We start from the raw sequence: 22,326 nt of genomic DNA, 5'->3' as shown, positions 1-22,326 counted from the left end.
AATAAATACTTAAACACATGTCATTGTAAACTTGAAACATTTAATTGAAATACTGTAGAAGTGAAGACCTTTAAGAGAGATAGAGAGAGGGAAAAAGTGAGATAGAGAGACCTGATTTCAAGCCCGGCCCTTCCCCTCTCTCCCTCCCTCCCTCCCTCCCTCCCTCCCGGAGGGGGAGGTCAGAAGAACCTGTTCTCCTGGTAGTCCTTCCCCACTTGGGACTCAGACCTAGAGCAGCACACACAGAAACACAACCACCCACTGTATTCAGATTAGACTGAGAGAAGACAAAGAACCTCTACATCACACAGAAAGGAAGACAAAGGGCTGTCCAGTATCACTCAGACCCACAGACAAACCAACGGCAATCGGATCTAAGATGGTGTCGGCTGGGCTACAGATGCTGGGCACTGCCCTGGGGATCATAGGCTGGATTGGGACCATCATTGTTTGTGCCATGCCAATGTGGAGGGTTACCGCCTTCATCGGCAGTAACATAGTCACCTCGCAGACCTCCTGGGAAGGTATCTGGATGAACTGCGTGGTCCAGAGCACGGGCCAGATGCAGTGTAAGGTCTACGACTCCATGCTGGCCTTGAGCTCTGACCTACAGGCCGCCAGAGCTCTGACCATCATTGCCATCCTCGCCGGCATTATTGCCATTCTGCTGGCCGTAGCCGGGGGCAAGTGCACCAACTGTGTGGACAACGAGGCGGCCAAGGCTAAAGTGGGTGTGGCATCCGGGGTGGTGTTCATCATTGCCGGAGTTCTGTGCCTGATCCCTGTCTGCTGGACGGCCCACAGCATCATCCAGGACTTCTACAACCCGCTCCTGGTAAGCTCTCAGAAGAGGGAGCTAGGGGGGGCGCTCTACGTGGGCTGGGGGGCCGCTGCCCTGCTGCTGATTGGAGGGGGTTTGCTCTGCTGCAACTGCCCCAAGAAGGATGAGGGTTCCTACACCGCCAGGTACAACAAGGCTCCTCGCTCCGAGACCTCAGCAACGACCACTGGAAAGGACTTTGTCTGAGTGAGGAAGAGAGAGAAGAGAGGGAGGGAGTGAAGAAAGGGAGAGAAGTCTGTTTGCCATGAGAGACTGTCTGATCCAGCTGTGTAAATATGTATTCTGAGTCACTATGGTGCTTCTGTATTACGAAGGTTTGAGGACGATATTTAATGGTGATGAGCGAACCACAGTGACTAAAGATTCCATGTAACTTAACATTGAAAGAGAACCAAACCCAAAGAGGAACTGAATTCCTTTAAACCAACCCCATGTAGTCTGCAGTTTTGTGTGTTTTGTATGTATTTTTGTGTAAATATGTGTTTATTTTTTATTTCACCTTTATTTAACCACGTAGGCTAGTTGAGAACAAGTTCTCATTTGCAACTGCGACCTGGCCAAGATGAAGCATAGTAATTCGACACATACAACAACACAGAGTTACACATGGAATAAACAAACGTACAGTCAATAACACAACAGAAAAAAAGTAGATTTACAGTGTGTGCAAATGAGGTAAGATAAGGGAGGTAAGGCAATCAATAGGCCATAGTGGTGAAATAATTATAATTTAGCAAATAAACACTGGAATGGTAGATGTGCAGAAGATGAATGTGCAAGTAGGGATACTGGGGTGCAAAGGAGCAAGATAAATAAATAAATACAGTATGGGGATGAGGTAGGTAGATAGATGGGCTGTTTACAGATGGGCTATGTACAGGTGCAGTGATCTGTGAGCTGCTCTGACAGCTGGTGCTTAAAGCTAGTGAGGGAGATATGAGTCTCAATCTTCAGAGATTTTTGCAGTTCGTTCCAGTCATTGGCAGCAGAGAACTGGAAGGAAAGATGACCAAAGGAGGAATTGGCTTTGGGGGTGACCAGTGAGATATACCTGCTGGAGTGCATGCTACGAGTGGGTGTTGCTACGGTAACCAATGAGCTGAGATAAGGTGGGGCTTTACCTAGCAGAGACTTGTAGATGACTTGTAGCCAGTAGGTTTAGCGACGAGTATGAAGTGAGGGCCAACCAACGAGAGCGTACAGGTCGCAATTGTGGGTAGTGTATGGGGCTTTGGTGACAAAACGGATGGCACTGTGATAGACCGCATCCAGTTTGTTGAGTAGAGTGTTTGAGGCTATTTTATAGATGACATCACCGAAGTCGAGGATCGGTAGGATGGTCAGTTTTACGAGGGTATGTTTGGCAGCATGAGTGAAGGAGGCTTTGTTGTGAAATAGGAAGCCGATTCTAGATTTAATTTTGATTGGAGATGCTTAATGTGAGTCTGGAAGGAGAGTTTACAGTCTAACCAGACACCTAGATATTTGTAGATGTCCACATATTCTAAGTCAGTGCCGTCCATAGTAGTGATGCTGAACGGGCGAGCAGGTGCGGGCAGTGATCGGTTGAATAGCATGCATTTAGTTTTACTTGTGTTTAAGAGCAGTTGGAGGCCACGGATGGAGAGTTGTATGGCATTGAAGCTCGTCTGGAGTTTAGTTAACACAGTGTCCAAAGAGGGGCCAGAAGTATACAGACTGGTGTTGTCTGCATAGAGGTGGATCAGAGAATCACCAGGAGCAAGAGCAACATCATTGATGTATTCAGAGAAGAGTCGGCCCGAGAATTGAACCCTGAGGCACCCCCATAGAGACTGCCAGAGGTCCGGACAACAGGCCCTCCGATTTGACACACTGAACTCAATCAGAGAAGTAGTTGGTAAACCAGGCGAGGCAATCATTTGAGAAACCAAAGCTGTCAAGTCTGCCAATAAGAATGTGGTGATTGACAGAGTCGAAAGCCTTGGCCAGGTCGATGAATACGGCTGCACAGTAATGTCTCTTATCGATGGCAGTTATGATGTCGTTTAGGACCTTGAGCGTGGCTGAGGTGCACCCATGACCAGCTCTGAAACCAGATTGCATAGCGGAGAAGGTACGGTGGGATTCGAAATGGTCGGTGATCTATTTGTTCACTTGGCTTTTGAAGACCTTAGAAAGACAGGGTAGGATAGATATAGGTCTGTAGCAGTTTGGGTCTAGAGTGTCACCCCCTTTTAAGGGGGGATGACGGCGGCAGCTTTCCAATCTTTGGGAATCTCAGACGATACGAAAGAGAGGTTGACCAGGCTAGTAATAGGGGTTGCAACAATTTTGGCAGATCATTTTAGAAAGAGAGGGTCCAGATTGTCTAGCCCGGCTGATTTTTAGGGGTCCAGATTTTGCAGCTCTTTCAGAACATCAGCTATCCGGATTTGGGTGAAGGAGAAAAGGTGGGGGCTTTGGCTTGGTTGCTGTGGAGGGTGCCGGGCAGTTGACCGGGGTAGGGGTAGCCAGGTGGAAAGCATGTGTGTGTGTGCCTTTACACCTTTTGGCAGTGTGTTTTGTTAATTGTTTTATCCCAGCCATGTTTGTTACGGTTGTACATTATTATTTATACATGTTATTGTTAAAGGGATACTTTGGGATTTTGGCAATGAGGCCCTTTATCTACCTCCCCAAATTCATATGAACTTGTCTCTGCATGTGATTTGAAGGCATTTGCTAACTAGTGCTAGCGCAATTGCTAACTAGCTTTAGCGCAGTGACTGAAAGAACATGAGCATCTGATAGCATGCTAGCAGATACCCACAGACTTCCATTAATTGTGCCAACACTAGTTGTTATTGGCTGGGGAAACCTCTAACTTCCTTCATATTGTACCCACAGAGACATACAATGGTATCCTTGATTTTATCTGACTCCGGAGAAGTAGATAAAGGGCTAAAGATAATGTTTCCCTTTAATATTGTAATTTGTATTCATCTTTTTTTAAACACGTATGAGTTCCAGTAGATGGTTTTGAAACTGTAAATAAATACTTTTCAAATTAATTTGATTTTATGTTTTGATGGCATTTCATTCATCAACACCACATTCAACATGGAAACTTATTTTAGCTCTATTTCTATTAGATACATGTAACTAGCTAGTAAATATTCAACTATGACCGAAAAACAACATACACCTCCTGTTGCCCTCAGGACAGCCTCAATTCGTCATGGCATGGACTCTACAAGGTGTCGAAAGCATTCCACAGGGATGCTGGCCCATGTTGACTCTAATGCTTCCCACACTTGTGTTAAGTTGGGTGGATGTACTTTGTGTGGTGGACCATTTTTGATACACATGGGAAACTGTTGAGAATGAAAAACCCAGCAGCGTTGCAGTTCTTGACACACCCAAACCAGTGTGCCCGGCACCTACTACCATACCCCGTTCAAAGGCTCTTAAATATTTTTGTCTTGCCAATTCACTCTCTGAATGGCACACATACACAATCCATGTCTCAATTGCCTCAAGGCTTAAAAATCCTTATTTAACCTGTTTCCTCCCCTTCATTTATACTGATTGAAGTGGATTTAACAAGTGACATCAATAAAGGATCATATCTTTCACTTGGATTCACCTGGTCAGTCTACAGTATGCCATGGTAAGATGCATGTTTTGTACCCTCAGTGTATTTCTCAGGTATTTTTCTTTCGATGTACTATCTAAATGACTGGCTATTAGTCATAACCTAAGGGAAGTTGCTTTGCATGTATCAACTAACGAACATTATTTCCCTAGTCAAATTGCAGAGCAGGATTTTTGGGAACCATTTTGAACAAAGCCTGAAGAATATGAAACTCACTCCAACCCATTAGTATCGATCTTGAATTCAAAATGTTTGGAATATTCAAGATTACCCAACCAGTGTGTTGTAGTTTCGTCTTTTTGATATATACTATTTTTCCTCCATGCACCTGGAAATATCATTGTGTGTGTGAAGTACTCTTTTTTAAAGTGAACAAAGCCTGTTTGCAATAATAAAAAACTTGAGAAGGATCCGTTTTCTTGACTCACCCATCAGGTCTAGGTGTGGCACAGCAGAGGAGTATGGGAGCACGTGGTACTGATAGTTCCAAACTCATTCTTTGTTCAAATAGGGAGCTTTAACTGCAAACAGGACTGGGGGTTGGGGTTGTATTTGAATAAGTACAACACTGCATATAATGATCTGATAAAAAAAATGTGTCTACAGAGTCTACATTGAAATGCCAGGTGATGTTTGAGAGAGAGAGAGAGAGAGATGGGTTGAGTGGAGTCAATTGTAATGAATACCTGACTACAACCGGTGTATTTTTAGCAGAGTAAAAGTGAGTGCTGCGTTCCTATTCTCAGTCTGCAAAAGTGAATTGGCATTCAAATCCGTAAGAGTCTATTGACACACCGGCGCATCAATCTAAGTAACATAATAAAAAAATCCCCATCAAAATCTGTCAGTATAAACTAGAGATAATTGTTCAAAACCTTATTCCTTATGATTTATTTTTTGACTGTCTTTTTTGCCATTTATGAACGTGTCATTCAATGCGTTTCTATGGGCTATAGGAGTAAAGGCCAAAATCAATATTTCATCAAATCATTGTTTTATATATTTTTTTGATACCTAAAAGGGGTCCTAAAATTCGAAAATCATTGATAGAGATGACCATCTTAAAAAAAAATCCATATGTTAGCTTAGTACTTAGTATATAGTTAGTAGGCCAAAAGTTCCCAGATGTCGTTCTAAATTCGGCAAAATACAAAGTATACAAGCAGTGGACGCTATTTCCGTGCCTATAAAGCCCATAATGCAATTCTTCAAAAAATGGGCGTGGCTTCACAATGTTTTCAGATTTGATGAAAATGGCAGAAAATATGCAGCCGAAGTCCAGCGCGAGGGGATACAAATTCAATGCTTTAACTAATTATGACAAATGTTAAGGAATGTTATAAAGCAGGGGTGTCAAAGTCAAATGGACGGAGGGCCAAATAAAAAATTTAGCTACAAGCCGAGGGCCGGACTGTTCGAATGTTCATTGAAAAATTTTTAAATGACGCATATAGTCTAGTGAACCTAATTGAACCTACTGAAAACCTAACAAATATATTCCTAATGACTTTTCAAATAAGTTACGTTACACTTTATATTGGCTGACAATTTGTTAGCTATGCTATCCTTATGAACTGCATAGCATTACAGCAGTATGTACCGGTATGTATGTAGCAGCACCTACCTGTAGCACGCGCTCCAGCAGGTATATCTCTGGTCACCCCCAAAACCAATTCTTCCTTTGGCCGCCTCTCCTTCCAGTTCTCTGCTGCCAATGACTGGAACGAACTACAAAAATCTCTGAAACTGGAAACACTTATCTCCCTCACTAGCTTTAAGCACCAGCTGTCAGAGCAGCTCATAGATTACTGCACCTGTACATAGCCCATCTATAATTTAGCCCAAACAACTACCTCTTTACCTACTGTATTTATTTATTTATTTTGCTCCTTTGCACCCCATTATTTCTATCTCTACTTTACACTTTCTTCCACTGCAAACCAACCATTCCAGTGTTTTTTTTACTTGCTATATTGTATTTACTTCGCCACCATGGCCTTTTTTATATTTTTATTTATTTATATATATATATTATATATTTTGTTTGCCTTCACCTCCCTTATCTCACCTCACTTGCTCACATTGTATATAGACTTATTTTTCACTGTATTATTGACTGTATGTTTGTTTTACTCCATGTGTAACTATGTGTTGTTGTGTGTCGAACTGCTTTGCTTTATCTTGGCCAGGTCGCAATTGTAAATGAGAACGTGTTCTCAATTTGCCTACCTGGTTAAATAAAGGTGAAATAAAAAATAAATAAATGTTAGCTAGTTACCTAACATTAGTTGGCTACTAATATATCAACCTTACCAGGCAGTATATTAACCATATGCCATCTAACTAACTACCCAACGTTTATTGACTTGATTATTCACATCATTCTTAACTAAGTGGTATAGTTGTTGTGCATTCTCAATGGACATTGTTCATTCTGTCTATCTTCTCATCTGAGTGTGATGAATTGAACTGATGAATTTACAAACGCTCAACACCCTGCAGAATATAGCCGGTGTCAGTAAATGTTGGCAAAAGAAAAGTTATTAAATTGTTGCCAGCAGCACAGTTACAGTCACCAACGCTCTGGATAACATGAAAACAGCCTAACCAGCTCTGCTAGGGTGGTTCAAATTGTCAGAGTGATGTGTTCTCTCATTTGTGTCTGGAAGTAGCTAGCAAGCTAGCCAACGTTAGCCCGTTAGCTTGGGTGCTTGACTGCTGTTGTAAGGTCAGAACCCTCTGATCAACCCTACTTCTTGGCCAGATCGTCCAGTGTGTGAACTCTGAACGCTCCGAGAGCGGAACGCTGAATTTACGAAGGGACAATCTGAACAATGCTCTGGATTTTTCTCTTTCAACCACATGAAATATGCAACCAAGATGAACTGAAATACTATCAGAAACATGTTGGGTCGTTTTGACAGCTTTTCATTTGTTTAAAACCCGTCAACAAACTGATGTCATTTGGACATTTTTCATGCCACTCTCCTCATATTGCCATTGGGCAGAGAGAAAGTTTACAGTTTTACAGCTAATTTCTTGCAATTCTACACATTTTGCCATGACTTATGCTACGTTCATGATCTGTGTGAGAGTGACTAACAAAATCAATGGGGGCCCCCTGGGCATGCTCACTGTGTGCCCGGGCAGTATTCAGCCATGATAACTACAAGTTTATATAATTGGCTAGACTAACAATCGTTTTATGTTGTTGCTGGCCTTCTAGGCAGAGTTCCTCTGTCCAGTGTCTGTGTTCTTTTGCCAATCTTAATCTTTTCTTTTTATTGACCAGTCTGAGATATGGCTTTTTCTTTGCAACTCTGCCTAGAAGACCAGCATCCCGGAGTCGCCTTTTCACTGTTTGACGTTGAGAATGGTGTTTTGCGGGTACTATTTAATGAAGCTGCCAGTTGAGGACTTGTGAGGCGTCTGTTTCTCAAACTAGACACTCTGATGTACTTGTCCTCTTGCTCAGTTGTGCACCGGGGCCTCCCACTCTTCTTTCGATTCTGGTTAGGGCCAGTTTGCGATGTTTTGTGAAGGGAGTAGTACACAGCATTCCACGAGATCTTCAGTTTCTTGGCAATTTCTTGCATAGAATAGCCTTCATTTCTCAGAACAAGAATAGACTAACGAGTTTCAGAAGAAAGTTCTTTGTTTATGGCCATTTTGAGCCTGTAATCGAACCTACAAATTGTAATGCTCCGGATACGCAACTAGTCTAAAGAAGGCCAGTTTTATTGCTTCTTTAATCAGGACAACAGTTTGCAGCTGTGCGAACATAATTGCAAAAGGGTTTTCTAGTGATCAATTAGCCTTTTAAAATGATAATCTTGGAATGTGCCAATTGAAACACAGGAGTGATGGTTGCTGATAATGGGCCTCTGTACACCTATGTAGATATTCCATAAAGAAATATCTTGTTTCCAGCTACAATAGTCATTTACAACATTAACAATTTCTGCACTGTATTCCTGATCAATTTGATGTTATTTTAATGGACAAAAAATGTGCTATTCTTTCAAAAACAAGGACATTTCTAAGTGACCCCAAACGTTTGAACGGTAATGCATAATTCAAATGTGTTACAAAAATCGATACGTCCTTCTTAAAAACTACATTTAAATGTCAAAAGCCATTATTCTATGTGTGTACCCTTTACCACACTTGTTACAGTTTTTATTTAACTAGGCAAGTCAGTTAAGAACAAACTCTTATTTACAAGGACGTCCTACCCCGGGCCAAACCCGGACGACGCTGGGCTAATTGTGCACCATTCTACGGGACTCCCAATCACGGCCGGATGTGATACAGCCTGGATTCGAACCAGGGACTGTAGTGACACCTCTTGCACTGAGATGCAGTGCCTTAGACCACTGCGACTGGAACATGGTCTTGAATTATTAATTTCTTATACCTCGTATGAACTTAAAAGAAGTCAAGGCAACCTGAGTCCATCAACTTCATAATTGGTTTCACAATTTAATTGCAGTATTAATTCATCAAATAATTAAGTGACAGTCAAAATATGAATCTTCAATATGGATCAAGAAATAGCCTTCAAAATAAACCAATGAGTATGGCATCATGCTCAAGCAATACATAGCAGCAACTTATTGTCATTCACCATCAAGTCAAAAACATACACATTCAATAACATTCAGTAACAGTCAATAACCGGTTTCAACCTTATACAAAGGTGGGAATATAGTGTTACAGAGAGGGGTCAGATCTTCCGTCTCAATTCACCTACATGCTCCAAAGTACCTGCCACTGCCGGAATAAAATTTGAGCATATTGTTTTCCTTTCTATGGTATCCAGCTTCTCCTGGTGGATATGACAGACAGCAACATGGTCAATCTGCTTTGTGTCATTGTTGAGCGCAGCCACTTCTTCAACCTCCATGTCAACCAAATTAAGTTAGAATGCAGTTAAAAACGTTTGTGAAAGCACTTGGGCTACCGTCAGCAAAGATGAGGAGTCGAATCGATCTCTTCGCGATGTTAATTGCTATGCAACATGCTTCACCAGACTGCTTTATAACTAAAATTCCAAATGATGACCTGTTCATCCTCTTCTTCTGCCTCAACATGGGCGGAGCTCTCACTCATGTTGCTTTACTAACTGCCTCTGACCCCTGCCATGACAACCAAAAGAAATCAAAATGCAGGTAACAACTGTTTTGTTATGTAGACACCAGTCAAAAGTTTAGAAACACCTACTCATTCAAGCGTTTTTTCTTTATTTTTGGAATAATGGTGAAGACATAAAAAAATGAAATAACACATATGGAATAATTTAGTAACCACAAAAGTGTCAAACAAATCAAAATATATTTTAAGTAGCCACCCTTGGCCTTGATGACAGCTTTGCACACTCTTGGCATTCTCTCAACCAGCTTCACCTGGAATGCTTTTCCAAAAAGTCTTGAAGGAGTTCCCACATATGCTGAGCACTTGCTGGCTGCTTTTCCTTCACTCTGCAGTCCAACTAATCCCAAACCATCTCAATCGGGTTGAGGTCAGGTGATTGTGGAGGCCAGGTCATCTGCTGCAGCACTCCATCACTCTCCTTCTTGGTCAAATAGCCCTTACACAGCCTGGAGATGTGTTGGGTCATTGTCCTGTTGAAAAACAAATGATAGTCCAACTAAGCGCAAACCAGATGGGATGGCGTATCGCTGCAGAATGCTGTGGTAGCCATGCTGGTTAAGTGTGCCTTGAATTCTAAATAAATCTAAATAAACAGTGTCACCAACAAAGCACCCCCACACCATTACCCCACCTCCATGCTTCACGTTAGGAACCACACATGCAGAGATCATCCGTTCACCTACTCTGTTTCTCACAAAGACAAGGCGGTTGGAACCAAAGATCTCAAATTTGGACTCATCAGATCAAAGAACAGATTTCCACTGGTCTAATGTTCATTGCTCGTGTTTCTTGGCCCAAACAAGTCTATTCTTATTATTGGTGTCCTTTAGTAGTGGTTCCTTTGCAGCAATTCGACCATGAAGGCCTGATTCACGCAGTCTCCTCTGAACAGTTGATGTTGAGATGTGTCTGTTACTTGAACTCTGTGAAGCACTTGTTTGGGCTACAATTTCCGAGGCGGGTAACTCTAATGAACTTATCCTCTGCAGCAGAGGTAACTGTGGGTCTTCCTTTCCTGTGGCGGTCCTCATGAGGGCCAGTTTCATCGTAGCGCTTGATGTTTTTTGCGACTGCACTTGAAGGAACTTTCAAAGTTCTTGAAATGTTCCGGATTGACTGACCTTCATGTCTTAAAGTAACGATGGACAGTCATATCTCTTTGTTTTTTTACCAAAATATAGGGCTATCTTCAGTATACCACCCCTACCTTGTCACAACACAACTGATTAGCTCAAATGTATTAAGAAGGAAAGAAATTCCACTAATGTACTTTTAACAAGGCACACCTGTTGCATTCCACGTGACTACCTCATGAAGCTGGTTGAGAGAATGCCAAGAGTGTGCAAAGCTGTCATCAAGGCAAAGGGTAGCTACTTTGAAGAATCTAATCTAAATATTTGTATTTGTTTAACACTTTTTTGGTTACTACATGATTCCATATGTGTTATTTCATAGTTTTGATGTCTTCCCTTTTATTCTACAATGTAGAAAATAGTAAAATATAAAAATAAAACTTGAATGAGTAGGTGTGTCCAAACTTTTGTAATCAGATTGTTACTGAGTTTGGGTAATCCAAAAGTTACGTTACGGATTACAATTTTGAACAGATAACTAGTAACTGCAACAGATTACATTTAGAAAGTAACCTACCCAACCCTGGTTAATTGTGAGCAACACTACAGGCAGACTGGCCACGTTTATTAGTTCAGTGGGTGTGTATCGTCCAATAAACATCCACAGGTGCTTTCAATCGGCTCAATTAGTGACCACACCCTGGCAGGTGGGTATATAGGTTGGGGTCTGTAGCCTCACTACAACCATAACACTGCTACACACGGGTTACGTGAGGCTTGCTTGCGTACAGAGATCGAAAGCTATGGCCTCCGCCGGTCTCCAGATTCTGAGCATCGTCCTGGCTCTTATCGGTTGGCTAGGGGACATTGTCATCTGTGCGCTCCCCATGTGGAAGGTGACTGCTTTCATAGGCAACAACATTGTGACGGCGCAGGTTTTCTGGGAAGGCCTGTGGATGAACTGCGTGACGCAGAGCACGGGCCAGATGCAGTGTAAAGTCTACGATTCCATGCTAGCTCTCCCTCAGGACCTCCAGGCCGCCAGAGCTCTGGTGATCATCTCCATCCTCGTGGGCTTGCTCGGCATCCTGCTCTCCATGGCAGGCGGGAAGTGCACCAACTGCATCGAGGACGAGGAGGCCAAGTCCAAGGTGGCCATCGCATCCGGCGTGTTTTTCCTGGTCTCTGGCGTCCTCTGCCTGATCCCAGTGTCCTGGTCTGCCAACACCGTTATCAGGGACTTCTACAACCCGCTGCTCACGGACGCGCAGAGGAGAGAGCTGGGAGCTTCACTGTTCATCGGCTGGGGCTCTGCTGGCCTGATGCTCATCGGGGGTATGCTTCTCTGCTGCCAGTGTGCCCAGCGTGAGGAGAGTGGGTACTCTGCCAAATATTCTGCCCCTCGCTTCACTGCCAGTAGAAGGGCCCATGTCTGACAGATTAACACTTAAATGTAACAGTTTTTTTTATGGACATTTCACGCTTGTGTAGTCTGAACGAGGGTAAATCTGTTTCTCTTCAACACTTGACAAGGATGATTTGAATATTTTAGCTTAACAGCTTCATTGCTTTAATAAATTTATATTTTAATGCTTATCATTCGTTCTTGAATTGTAACATTTGAAGAGTAGTTTTCAGTAGGCTAGGTCTCATGGTATAGTTAACCTGCGTGTCAGTCACAATCTGCTCATGGTCAACTCCAGTAGGCCTATTAGGCAACAGTATACTAGTCCCCTAAAGCAGACAAATGTAAGTAGGTATCTCACTTCAAAGGTTCTGCGCAGTTATTTGTTGTGCAGCCTTGACAGAACCACTACGGCGACAACTTTTCTGTGTCTTTACTCAATGAGCACAGTGCTTATAAGTAACTGAAACTCGTACAGACAAAATATAGTTGTGCACATTAGTTCAAGTAAATGTGAATAAATAGTTTGCAGTCTAACAAAGCTGTAACATTTTCAGCTTTTGACAATTTCTCAATTGCACTAAATTCAATGTGTTAAGGATGTACATCTGTCTGCTATAAAATGGTATAGCTGTTCTCAAACGGACACGATGTGACTGTCTTGAATACAAAGGGTGAACTGTTACAATTTACCCCAACTCCTGGGTCAGTAACAGGGCTTTGGGTGACATGTAAGTTTGAATTGAGAACTTGGTTAACTTTGAGGCAGAATTTAAATGACTTGCGCTCCATTAACTGGCCCTTCATCTGACCTAAATGTTTTGCTTTTAGTTTGGCCTTCAGTCACAGTTGAGTGTTATGGTAGTCCTGGGATTCAGGCTTGGTGGTCCCTTGGGTTTGTTACAACTAACCCTGACCATTAGCTAGCTTACAATTTAGCTATAACTTTAGCATTGCTAAATTAAATCATATCTATACATACTGGTTATACACCTGATGTTTGAATTTTAAAAAAAGCCGGTAATGCCATTACAAAAACAAACTACTTACCTCAATCTTTTGTTCAATCAGATCAGAGTATCTCAGGGTCTAGCGTCTTCATATGACGGTTGAGGACTAAACAGCATGTGCACAGTGAGTCTGGTTCTAGCTTGTTCCCGATTGGCGATATTTAGTGTTCCAACTATACCCAGTTAGGACACATCTCAAATGTATTTATTTTTACTACCGGGGTGACTGTCTCTCCCTGATGTGTAGATGTCCCAGCTAGAGTGTTTCCACTGTGCTTTCTTGGAGCCAGGCCATATGGGGTCATCACTAGTTAACAGCCACAAAGTAAAACTCTTCCTGTTTCTACAATTTCTCTTAATCTGTTTATTTTTTTATAAATGCCCCCACACATTTATGGCATATACAGCAACCCACTTTGACTTAGTGGAAGCCAGATGGTCAAAAAGACAGCAAAGGCCTTTATCAGGATTGTGTAAGGTACAGGCAAACATGCTGTTATTAAATAATATAGGCCTTCCCAAAGAAATGTAGGCCTAGTATACAAAATAAGAATGCAAACTCTGAAACAACCAAAGTCTCAAGCATAAATGTTTCTACTAGAAAATTGTTGTTTTGTATGTTTACTTTGCTTTTGAAAATCCTTTGATTTTTCTACAGTTGCCTTATATAGGCCTATGAAGGGAAGAAAGGATGGGCGCATATGAAAAGTATTCTAACAGGGCCATATCCTAATTTGCACACATGGAATGTGATTATTGGTTGTCAGATGTTAAATGGATAATCTACCAAGGAGGGGATTTGATTATCTAGCCCACGTTCCCCTAGTGGGAAGAGATTGCATTTGTTTTGGAACCGGGCTGCCACCCAGGCATGAGGCAGGTGCCCGACTCTGGCCGATGACAAAGTCCAGTCAAAACAAAAGTGACATGGTTAAGCACATGGAGTAATGAGTAGGATTCTGTAATTTCACACGCAAAAGTGATTGCTTTTGATAAAACACTATCTGCCTTCCCAATAAAAACTAGTTTTGAAAATTCCTAAATATTTTACGTAAAAGACATTGTTGTAGCCTTATGTCCTGAACAATGCACCACGTTGCCTTGTTGACAACATGACAGGACAGATTACTGTCTGATTTGGAATGGGCGCTCCGCCCTCACCGCTTTTACCTAGTTCAAGTCATGAGCCATAGACTGGTGCACTGCGGGTCAGCTTAATCAAACTTCCTCAGTGAATACAACTGCCTGTGTTTGGTTGACATGCTTCCAATGAATGAGCTTGTACTATTAGCCTCACAGCTTGTATCAATTATGGTTAATTATGTAAGCTACATTCCACAGGTGGCAGCGAAATTCAGACCAATACTATTGGCAGACTGGGCAATTTATTATTTCGGTGGGTGTGTATCGCCAATAAACATCAACAGGTGCTTTCAATCGGCTTAATTAATCACCACACCCTGGTAGGTGGGTATATAGGTTGGAGTCTGTAGCTTTACTACTTCAGCAAGTGTTTCCCTGCTAAACACGGGTCTTTTAGGTTTTATGTGAATCTTGGCTGACTACAGAGTGAAAGTTATGTCTTCCGCTGGTCTCCAGATTCTGGGCATCTTCCTGGCTATTATTGGTTGGCTTGGGGACATTGTCGTCTGCGTGCTCCCCATGTGGAAGGTGACTGCTTTCGTAGGCAACAACATCGTGACTGCACAGACCTTCTGGGAAGGCCTGTGGATGAACTGCGTACAGCAGAGCACGGGCCAGATGCAGTGTAAGGTCTACGACTCCATGTTAGCTCTCCCCCAGGACCTCCAGGCTGCCAGAGCTCTGGTGATCATCTCCATCCTCGTGGCCGTGATCGGCATCCTGCTCTCCGTGGCAGGCGGGAAGTGCACCAACTGCATTGAGGACGAGGAGGCCAAGTCCAAGGTGGCCATCGCATCCAGCGTGTTTTTCCTAGTCGCTGGCGTCCTCTGCCTGATCCCAGTGTCCTGGTCTGCCAACACTGTTATCAGGGACTTCTACAACCCACTGCTCACTGACGCGCAGAGGAGAGAGCTGGGAGCTTCACTGTTCATCGGCTGGGCCTCTGCTGGCCTGATGCTCATCGGGGGTGTCCTTCTCTGCTGCCAGTGCCCCCTGCGCGAAGAGCGGGGGTACTCTGCCAAATATTCCGCCCCCAATGGAGGGGCCTACGTCTGACAAAATGAACACTTGTTTTACATGGCTGCGTTTGGTGCAGTACAAATGATTCAAGTTCTTCGATTCACTTCAGTGGACCTGGACATTTGTCAAAAGGCAATTGTAACCCACTTTTTTATCTAGTGTTTTCATTTAACTGCTTTAATAAATATTTTAATGTTCTTGAATTGCAACATTTGAAATGTTTTGTTTCAAATAGGTGCGGTCTCATGGTATAGACAAGGGTTTAACTTGTTTTCACTCACAATTTAATCATGATCCTTTTAATCAGACATATTTAAGTAGGTAAACTAATTTAAATGGTTCTCTATCGGGTTGTGTGAACAGATTGACAACCAGACTTTTCCATCCAATTTCAATTGTTTTAACTTTACTCCAAATAATTTAGGAAATACAAGATGCCAACAAATGTCCAGAACCCCCTTGAGGAATAATGTGCTGACAGATCCTTGCCTTTGTCCTGGCCTTCATCATGATGGGCACCATCATGATCTGTGCCCTGCCCATGTGGAAGGTCCCAGCCTTTGTCAGAGCCAACATTGTAACCGCCCAGGTGTTACGGGAATGGTTATGGATGAACTGTAGGATCCAGAGCATAGGTCACATGCAAAGTCTACACTTTCTCCTGTCCTTGCCCCAGGACCTGACTGTCTCCATCGGGTTCAGTGTGGAATGTGACCACAGTTGGCCTAACTGTGGTCGGTGCGCGCTGAACCAACTTCTGAGATGACTGGCTGGCGGAGGTTGGCAGTGTGGCGGGAGCAGTGTTATCCTTGTCAGCTGGTCGGTGCACACCATGCAGGGGTTCTGCCATCCAGGAGAAGAGAGCTGGGGGTGTCTGTCTACATAGGCTGGGCGGCTGGAGCTCAGCTGATCATTGGAGGGAGAGAGAAAGGAGGACATTAGTTATGGATGCCAAAAAAGAGAGATTCTTGAATGCTGTCCTTGTCCTGGATTGATGAGGGGAGAAAGGAGATAAAATGATATCACATTTCCTCTTCCCTCAAAGACATGGATAAGTCTGGGACCGTATCCACAGTGTCTCAGAGCTGAGAATTGGTCATATGTGCTGAGAATAGAGACATTTTACTCCTACTCTTATGGGTAACAGTGAAAGCTATGTATGAAGGCATTTTTAGTCATAGTCCCAGCTAGTCAACAGATATTTCGGGGACCTTATGAGCTGTCCTAACCAGTTAAGAGTTTCCAACAGGTGTCTTGATAGTAGAAAAAGGCAGCGAGTCAGTTCCTGTGCGATAGACCGGCGATTGCTTTGGAGTTGTTGTAAGAATGTTTTGATATTTCTGTATGATCAACCCATACATAATATAGACCTAAATGCAACCATATCGCTTGTGCCTTTGACAATTATTTCATGCCTAATTCACATGGTACAGTGCCTTAGGAGAGTATTCAACCCCCTTGACTTTTTCCACATTTTGTTGCATTGAAAAGTGGAATTAAAATGGATTTAATTCTAATTTATTTGTCAACAATCTACTCAAAATACTCTATGTAATGTCAAAGTGAAAGAAAAATTCTAAAAGTAAAATAAATCACTATATCTTTATTAGGTAAGTATTCAACCCCCTGACTCCATACATGATAGAAACATACATGACGCTTGGCTTGTCCCCAAGAATACATGACGATCGGCTTGTCCCCAAGAATAATATTGAGCTGTTCGTAGAATGGACAAGTGGTTCACCCTGTCCAGCTTTTGTTGTTCTGTTCTTTAGTCTCCTTGTATTTGGTCTTTTAAATTTTTTATGTTGTGCTGGAACTGTATCCCTGACCAGTTGAACCGACTTTCAGCCATACCCTGTAAAATGTCCTCATATATAGCTTTATTCCTATAGGATCCCTCAAGTCATTCACCCACAGTGACAGAAAGCAACACACCTCTTCGGCACTCCACAAACTCTTGTCCTCCTTTGATGTGTTTGTTGTCTGTGTCGCAAAGTAATGATGTCAGACAACACCGCGTCGCATAGGGATTGATGAAAAAAACACTTCAGGGCAAATTAATCAGATTTGGCCATTCAAACACACATCTCAAAGCCAGGAATCAGATTTGTATCTGACTTTAATCCCCTTACGAAGGTGATTTGATATGTGGCCTAAAATATCCGATTCCATGTGCTTTTTGGCTGTTCAGACTGGAGGAAAAATAACAGATTCAAGTCGGATATGCAAAAAAATTGAACTTGAGTCACTTCAATCTGCTAATGTGAACATGACTTAAGAACTTTGCACACCTGGACTGTACAATATTTGCCCATTCTTTTTTAAATTCTTCAATCTCTGTCGACTTTGTTGTTGATCATTGCTAGACAGACATTTTCAAATCTTGCCATAGATTTTCAAGCCAATTTAAGTCAAATCTGTAACAAGGCCACTCAGGAACATTTAATGCCATCTTGCTAAGCAACTCCAGTGTAGATTTGGCTTCGTGTTTTAGGTTATTGTCCTACTGAAAGGTGAATTAGTCTTCCAAAGTCTGTTGGAAAACAGACTGAACCAGGTTTTCCTCTAGGATTGAAAAAATGAATGGAAGTATATACTGTATGGAAACGGTTAAGTGCCAAAAATAAGCGGTTAAATACACATCAAAGATGTTTTCCTGATCATTCTTATATCGCTCAGATATAGGACAGACACTTCAGAACAAACTTCCTTTCGATTCTTTGGGGGGGACTATCTGTTGTTCAATGTAGAGATGCTGTTACTCAATGCGTTTGTATGGGCTAATAGCAATTAAGAACAAATATTTTTTGGGTACTTTTAAGGGGCCTTAAAATTCAAAATCAAATAGCAAAATGATCCTTGGTAACTATGCCCCCTCTTACCAATGACTTTGATTACATCTATTACACGCTCCACCTCCTGCGAACCTGCTCTCTGTGAGCAGACATGTGACTGCCACTGAGCAGCTTTTCAATGTCTGCTTTGGCAGTACGCCTCAGCACTACTTCTGTGGATGTTGCTCTTCTCATGCTCTTCTACTCTTTGGTGAGTATGTTTCCAACCTGTCATTCCACTCATGAAAATACTGCTGTCAGTGAGCTTGGCAAATGCCATACATATTTAACAGTATAAAGCATGGCGTTCTTCACTATATGACAGCAACTTCCGATTGGTGCCATCTTTAAAACAGTAAACCTGCATCACAGTTTTTTTACATTTCTGTTGAGGGTGGAAACTGGTAGCAATTCTATGGGAAGAGAGAAACTGCAGATTCTTTGAAACAACATTTTATTATAAGATTTGCAAAAATGGAGAATCAACCATCCACTCAACAGTTGCAAAGTTGAAAGCTCAACGAACAGTGTCGGTTCTCAGCTTTTGTAGAGAAGCACATCCTTTTTGTATACGTGGCAGTCAGCAGATAGTGTGTATACGGCAATTCATTGTCTGTGCAGATGTAATGCATTCACAACAGCAAATACTATAATGTGCTCCTTTCTGCAAGTTTCCGTACATGTGACTTCCTGTTGATAGTAAACCCACGGGACGTCACATGCTGCGGTCACATCCAAACGGACCTTAGCTATACGCCCAGTCTTATGACTAAGTCCCACAAAGACAAGTTTGTATCAGGTTAGAAAACTAGCATATAACAAGAGACAATTCTTTAAACAGTAAAACATGGGATAGCATGACTAATTATGTAAATTTCCACGACAAAACAAAAAAACGTGTTTAGGTCGTCTGACTTGAAATAATCAAAAGTTGGGCTGGTATCCTGGCTCTCGTTGACTCTCTCTTCCGCTGCAGCTGAACTGGGCCTATCATCAACCTGGATATGAATGAATTAATCAACTAAATAATTATAGAGGTCCAATATTTTGACAAAATACAAACAACACAGCAGCATCCCCGCCGTTTTATCAAATGAATTATAACAATAATAATAATAATAATAAAAAACCTTTTTGTATAGCATGAATGGGGCTGGAGAAAAGTAGCTTAGCACTAAAATGCAGTAACTCATAGTTGTTTTAGCTACAAATACAGAAACATATTGGAAACGGTAGCTTAATAGTCCGGCTGAATCATCATGCTATGTCAAAGACTGACTGATGTAAATAATAGGCCTTCAAACAAACATTAACGTGTTGAATGTAATGTAAAAATATTGATTTCCACCTAAATAGACATTCCCAAAAGTATGCATTTATCATGAGCGGGCCATAAACAATAACTATTATTTCTGCATACTCCAAGAAAGATTGAAATCTAACCTTTCTGGTAAAAATATACTGAACAAAAATATAAACACAACATGCAACAATTTCAAAGATTTTACTGAGTTACAGTTCATATAAGGAAATCAGTCAATTTAAATACATTCCTTGGGCCCTAATCTATGGATTTCACATGACTGGGCAATGGTGCAGCCATGGGTGGGCCTGGGAGGGCATAGACCCACCCACTTGGCAGCCAGGCCCACCCACTGGAGAGCCAGGCCCAGTCAATCAGAATGTTTCTCCACGAAAGGGCTTTATTACAGATAGAAATACTCCTCAGTTTCATCAGTTGTCCGGGTGGCTGGTCTCGGACAATCCCACAAGTGAAGAAGCCGGATGTGGAGGTCCTGGGCTGACGTGGTTACATGTGGTCTGTAGTTGTGAGGCCAGTTTGACGTACTGACAAATTCTCTAAATAACGTTGGAGGCAGCTTATGGTAGAGAAATTAATATTTAATTATTTGGCAACAGCTCTGGTGGACATTCCTGCAGTCAGCATGCCAATTGCACGCTCCCTCAACTTGAGACATCTGTGGCATTGTGTTTTGTGACAAAACTGCACATTCTAAAGTGTAGTGTGTAGTGGTCATTCTGTTTAATCTGCTTCTTGATATGCCACGCATGTCAGGTGGATGGATTATCTTGACAAATGAGAAATGCTCACTAACAGGAGAGAGACATTTCTGGGATTTTTTATTCCAGCTCGTGAAACATGGGACCAACACTTTACATATTGCGTTTATATTTTTGGTCAGTGTAAATTACTGAGGTGTACTCACGTTTGAGGACACAAGCTCAAGTACAGACAGGAATAAATATCTCTCCGGGAAGAAGAAGAAGGGGGTGTATGTTTCATGATTAACTACTCATGGTGTAATTGTGATAACTTACAGGAACTCAAGTCCTTTTGTTCGCCAGACCTAGAATTCCTCACAATCAAATGCAGACCTTATTACCTCCCAAGAGAATTCTCTTCAGTTATAGTCACAGCAGTGTATATTCATCCTCAAGCCGGTACCACGACGGCCCTCAAAGAACTACACTGGACTTTATTTAAGCTGTAAACCACATATCATGAGGCCGCATTTATTGTAGCGGGGTATTTTAACAAAGCAAATTTGAGGAAAACGCTACTGAAGTTCTATCAACACATTGACTGCTAAAACTCGACCACTGCTGCTCCAAATTCCCTGGATGCCTACAAGGCCCTCCCCCGCCCTCCCTTCTTATAGACAGAAACTCACACAGGAAGTACCCATGCTAAGGATTTCACAACGCTGGTCTGACCAATCGGAATCCACGCTTCAAGATAGTTTTGATCAGACAGACTGGGATATGTAACAGGGATACACTGAGAGATGTTGTTCCCACTGTGACTTAAAACCGACCCTAACCAGAAACCGTGGATAGATGGACGAATACAAACATTGTAGTTATTCCCTCCGTAAGGCAATCAAACAGGCAAAACGTCAGTATAGAAACAAAGTGGAGTCACAATTCAACGGCTCAGACACAAGACGTATGTGGCAGGGTCTACAGACAATCACGGACTACAAAGGGAAAACCAGCCACATCGCGGACACCAACGTCTTGCTTCCAGATAAACTAAACACATTCTTTGCTCGCTTTGAAGATAACACAGTGCCACCGACGCGGCCCACTACCATTGACTGTGGGCTCTCCTTCTCCGTGGCTGATGTGAATAAGACATTGTGTGTAGATTGATGAGTTTAAAAAATACTTAATATATTTTAGAATAAGGCTGTAACGTAACAAAATGTGGAAAAAGAGAAGAGGTCTGGATACTTTCCGAATGCATTGTATATAGACAGGTGGGTTTCTTTCTAAATCATGTCCAAGCAATTGAATTGGCCACAGGTGTAGTCCAATCAAGTTGTCGGGACATCTTAAGGATGATCAAAGGACATGGGATACACCTAAGCACAATACTTTATGTGCTTAGGTGTACTTTATTAAGGCACTGTAGAGAGCAAAATACTTGAAATAGCTTATTTACTACTATGAAGTAGGTCCAATTAAACAAGAGATGGGACGAATTGTATCCTTTTTTGTTATATAAGCTACTTCGGGAGTATGAAACCATCACAGTCAGAAAAGGTGAGAAAGTTATTCTGCAATGATCATGGAAATAAAATTAATCAGGAAATAATTTATTTTTTGGGGAAGCAGACTGTGTTCTCTTCAGTTCGAGAAGGAGAAGCGAAGATGAGGAGGACCGGAGGTAAAGTTTGATACCTTGCTACTACTATAATTGATTTTATTAAAATCGATATGTTTCTTGCCCATGATGTATCAAAGCCAGATTCATGTAACTTACATCGTGGTGTTGAAACTTGAAGCAGCAGCCACGGCACAATCAATCGCAAATGGAAAAATGGTTCTTCAAAAAGGGTTCTCCTATGGAGACAGCCGAAGAACCAATTCTTCTGTGAAAAGTATTGCAGACGATAAAGTTGGATACTGAAAACTTTGTTTGTTAAATTTCCTTTTGTTTCCCAAGTTAATCTGCAACATATTCTTACATTTAAAATAGATCAAGCAATGGCAAAAACAAATCTGAATCACAATTTTTCGCACATTACTGCACACATTAATTGTTTCATAATTCACCTATAGACATTACATGCATGGAAAGACTTGGACACAGAATATATAAAGGCCCGTTGTTTTATTTGATATATAATTAATAAGAGTAGTGTGATGGGGTAGATCCTCAAAGGACCTCTGTGGACAGAATGCGATCTGGAGCTTAGTGGC

The 22,326-nt window shown here is 42.0% G+C and overlaps 1 protein-coding gene across 2 annotated transcripts; it reads left to right on the top strand.

The window, feature by feature from the left end:
• Window positions 1–247: 247 nt before the first annotated feature.
• On the top strand, window positions 248–15,471 carry LOC139536872 (claudin-like protein ZF-A89). 2 transcript variants are annotated; one of them, XM_071337570.1, is made up of 2 exons: window positions 248–855; window positions 11,478–12,280. In XM_071337570.1, exons 1-2 carry the CDS (start codon window positions 380–382, stop codon window positions 12,118–12,120), a joined length of 1,119 nt encoding a protein of 372 aa, XP_071193671.1. In that variant the 5' UTR covers window positions 248–379; the 3' UTR covers window positions 12,121–12,280. The 2 variants fall into 2 exon arrangements, with proteins under 2 accessions (XP_071193671.1, XP_071193672.1); XM_071337571.1 differs by lacking the exon at window positions 248–855 and adding an exon at window positions 14,903–15,471 and having other exon boundaries at window positions 11,440–12,108.
• The last annotated feature ends 6,855 nt before the right edge of the window (window positions 15,472–22,326 follow it).

Source organism: Salvelinus alpinus, chromosome 13, assembly GCF_045679555.1.
Source record: "Salvelinus alpinus chromosome 13, SLU_Salpinus.1, whole genome shotgun sequence".
In the NCBI taxonomy this organism is placed as follows: domain Eukaryota; kingdom Metazoa; phylum Chordata; class Actinopteri; order Salmoniformes; family Salmonidae; genus Salvelinus; species Salvelinus alpinus.
This window is presented reverse-complemented; position numbering and strand designations above follow the sequence as displayed.

Bases quoted from the DNA above. Each gene is read 5' to 3' on its own strand.
- LOC139536872 (XM_071337570.1), top strand. From the start codon at position 380: ATGGTGTCGGCTGGGCTACAGATGCTGGGCACTGCCCTGGGGATCATA. The intron at 856-11,477 runs GCTAGGGGGGGC...TTGCGTACAGAG, and splicing joins GTAAGCTCTCAGAAGAGGGA to ATCGAAAGCTATGGCCTCCG.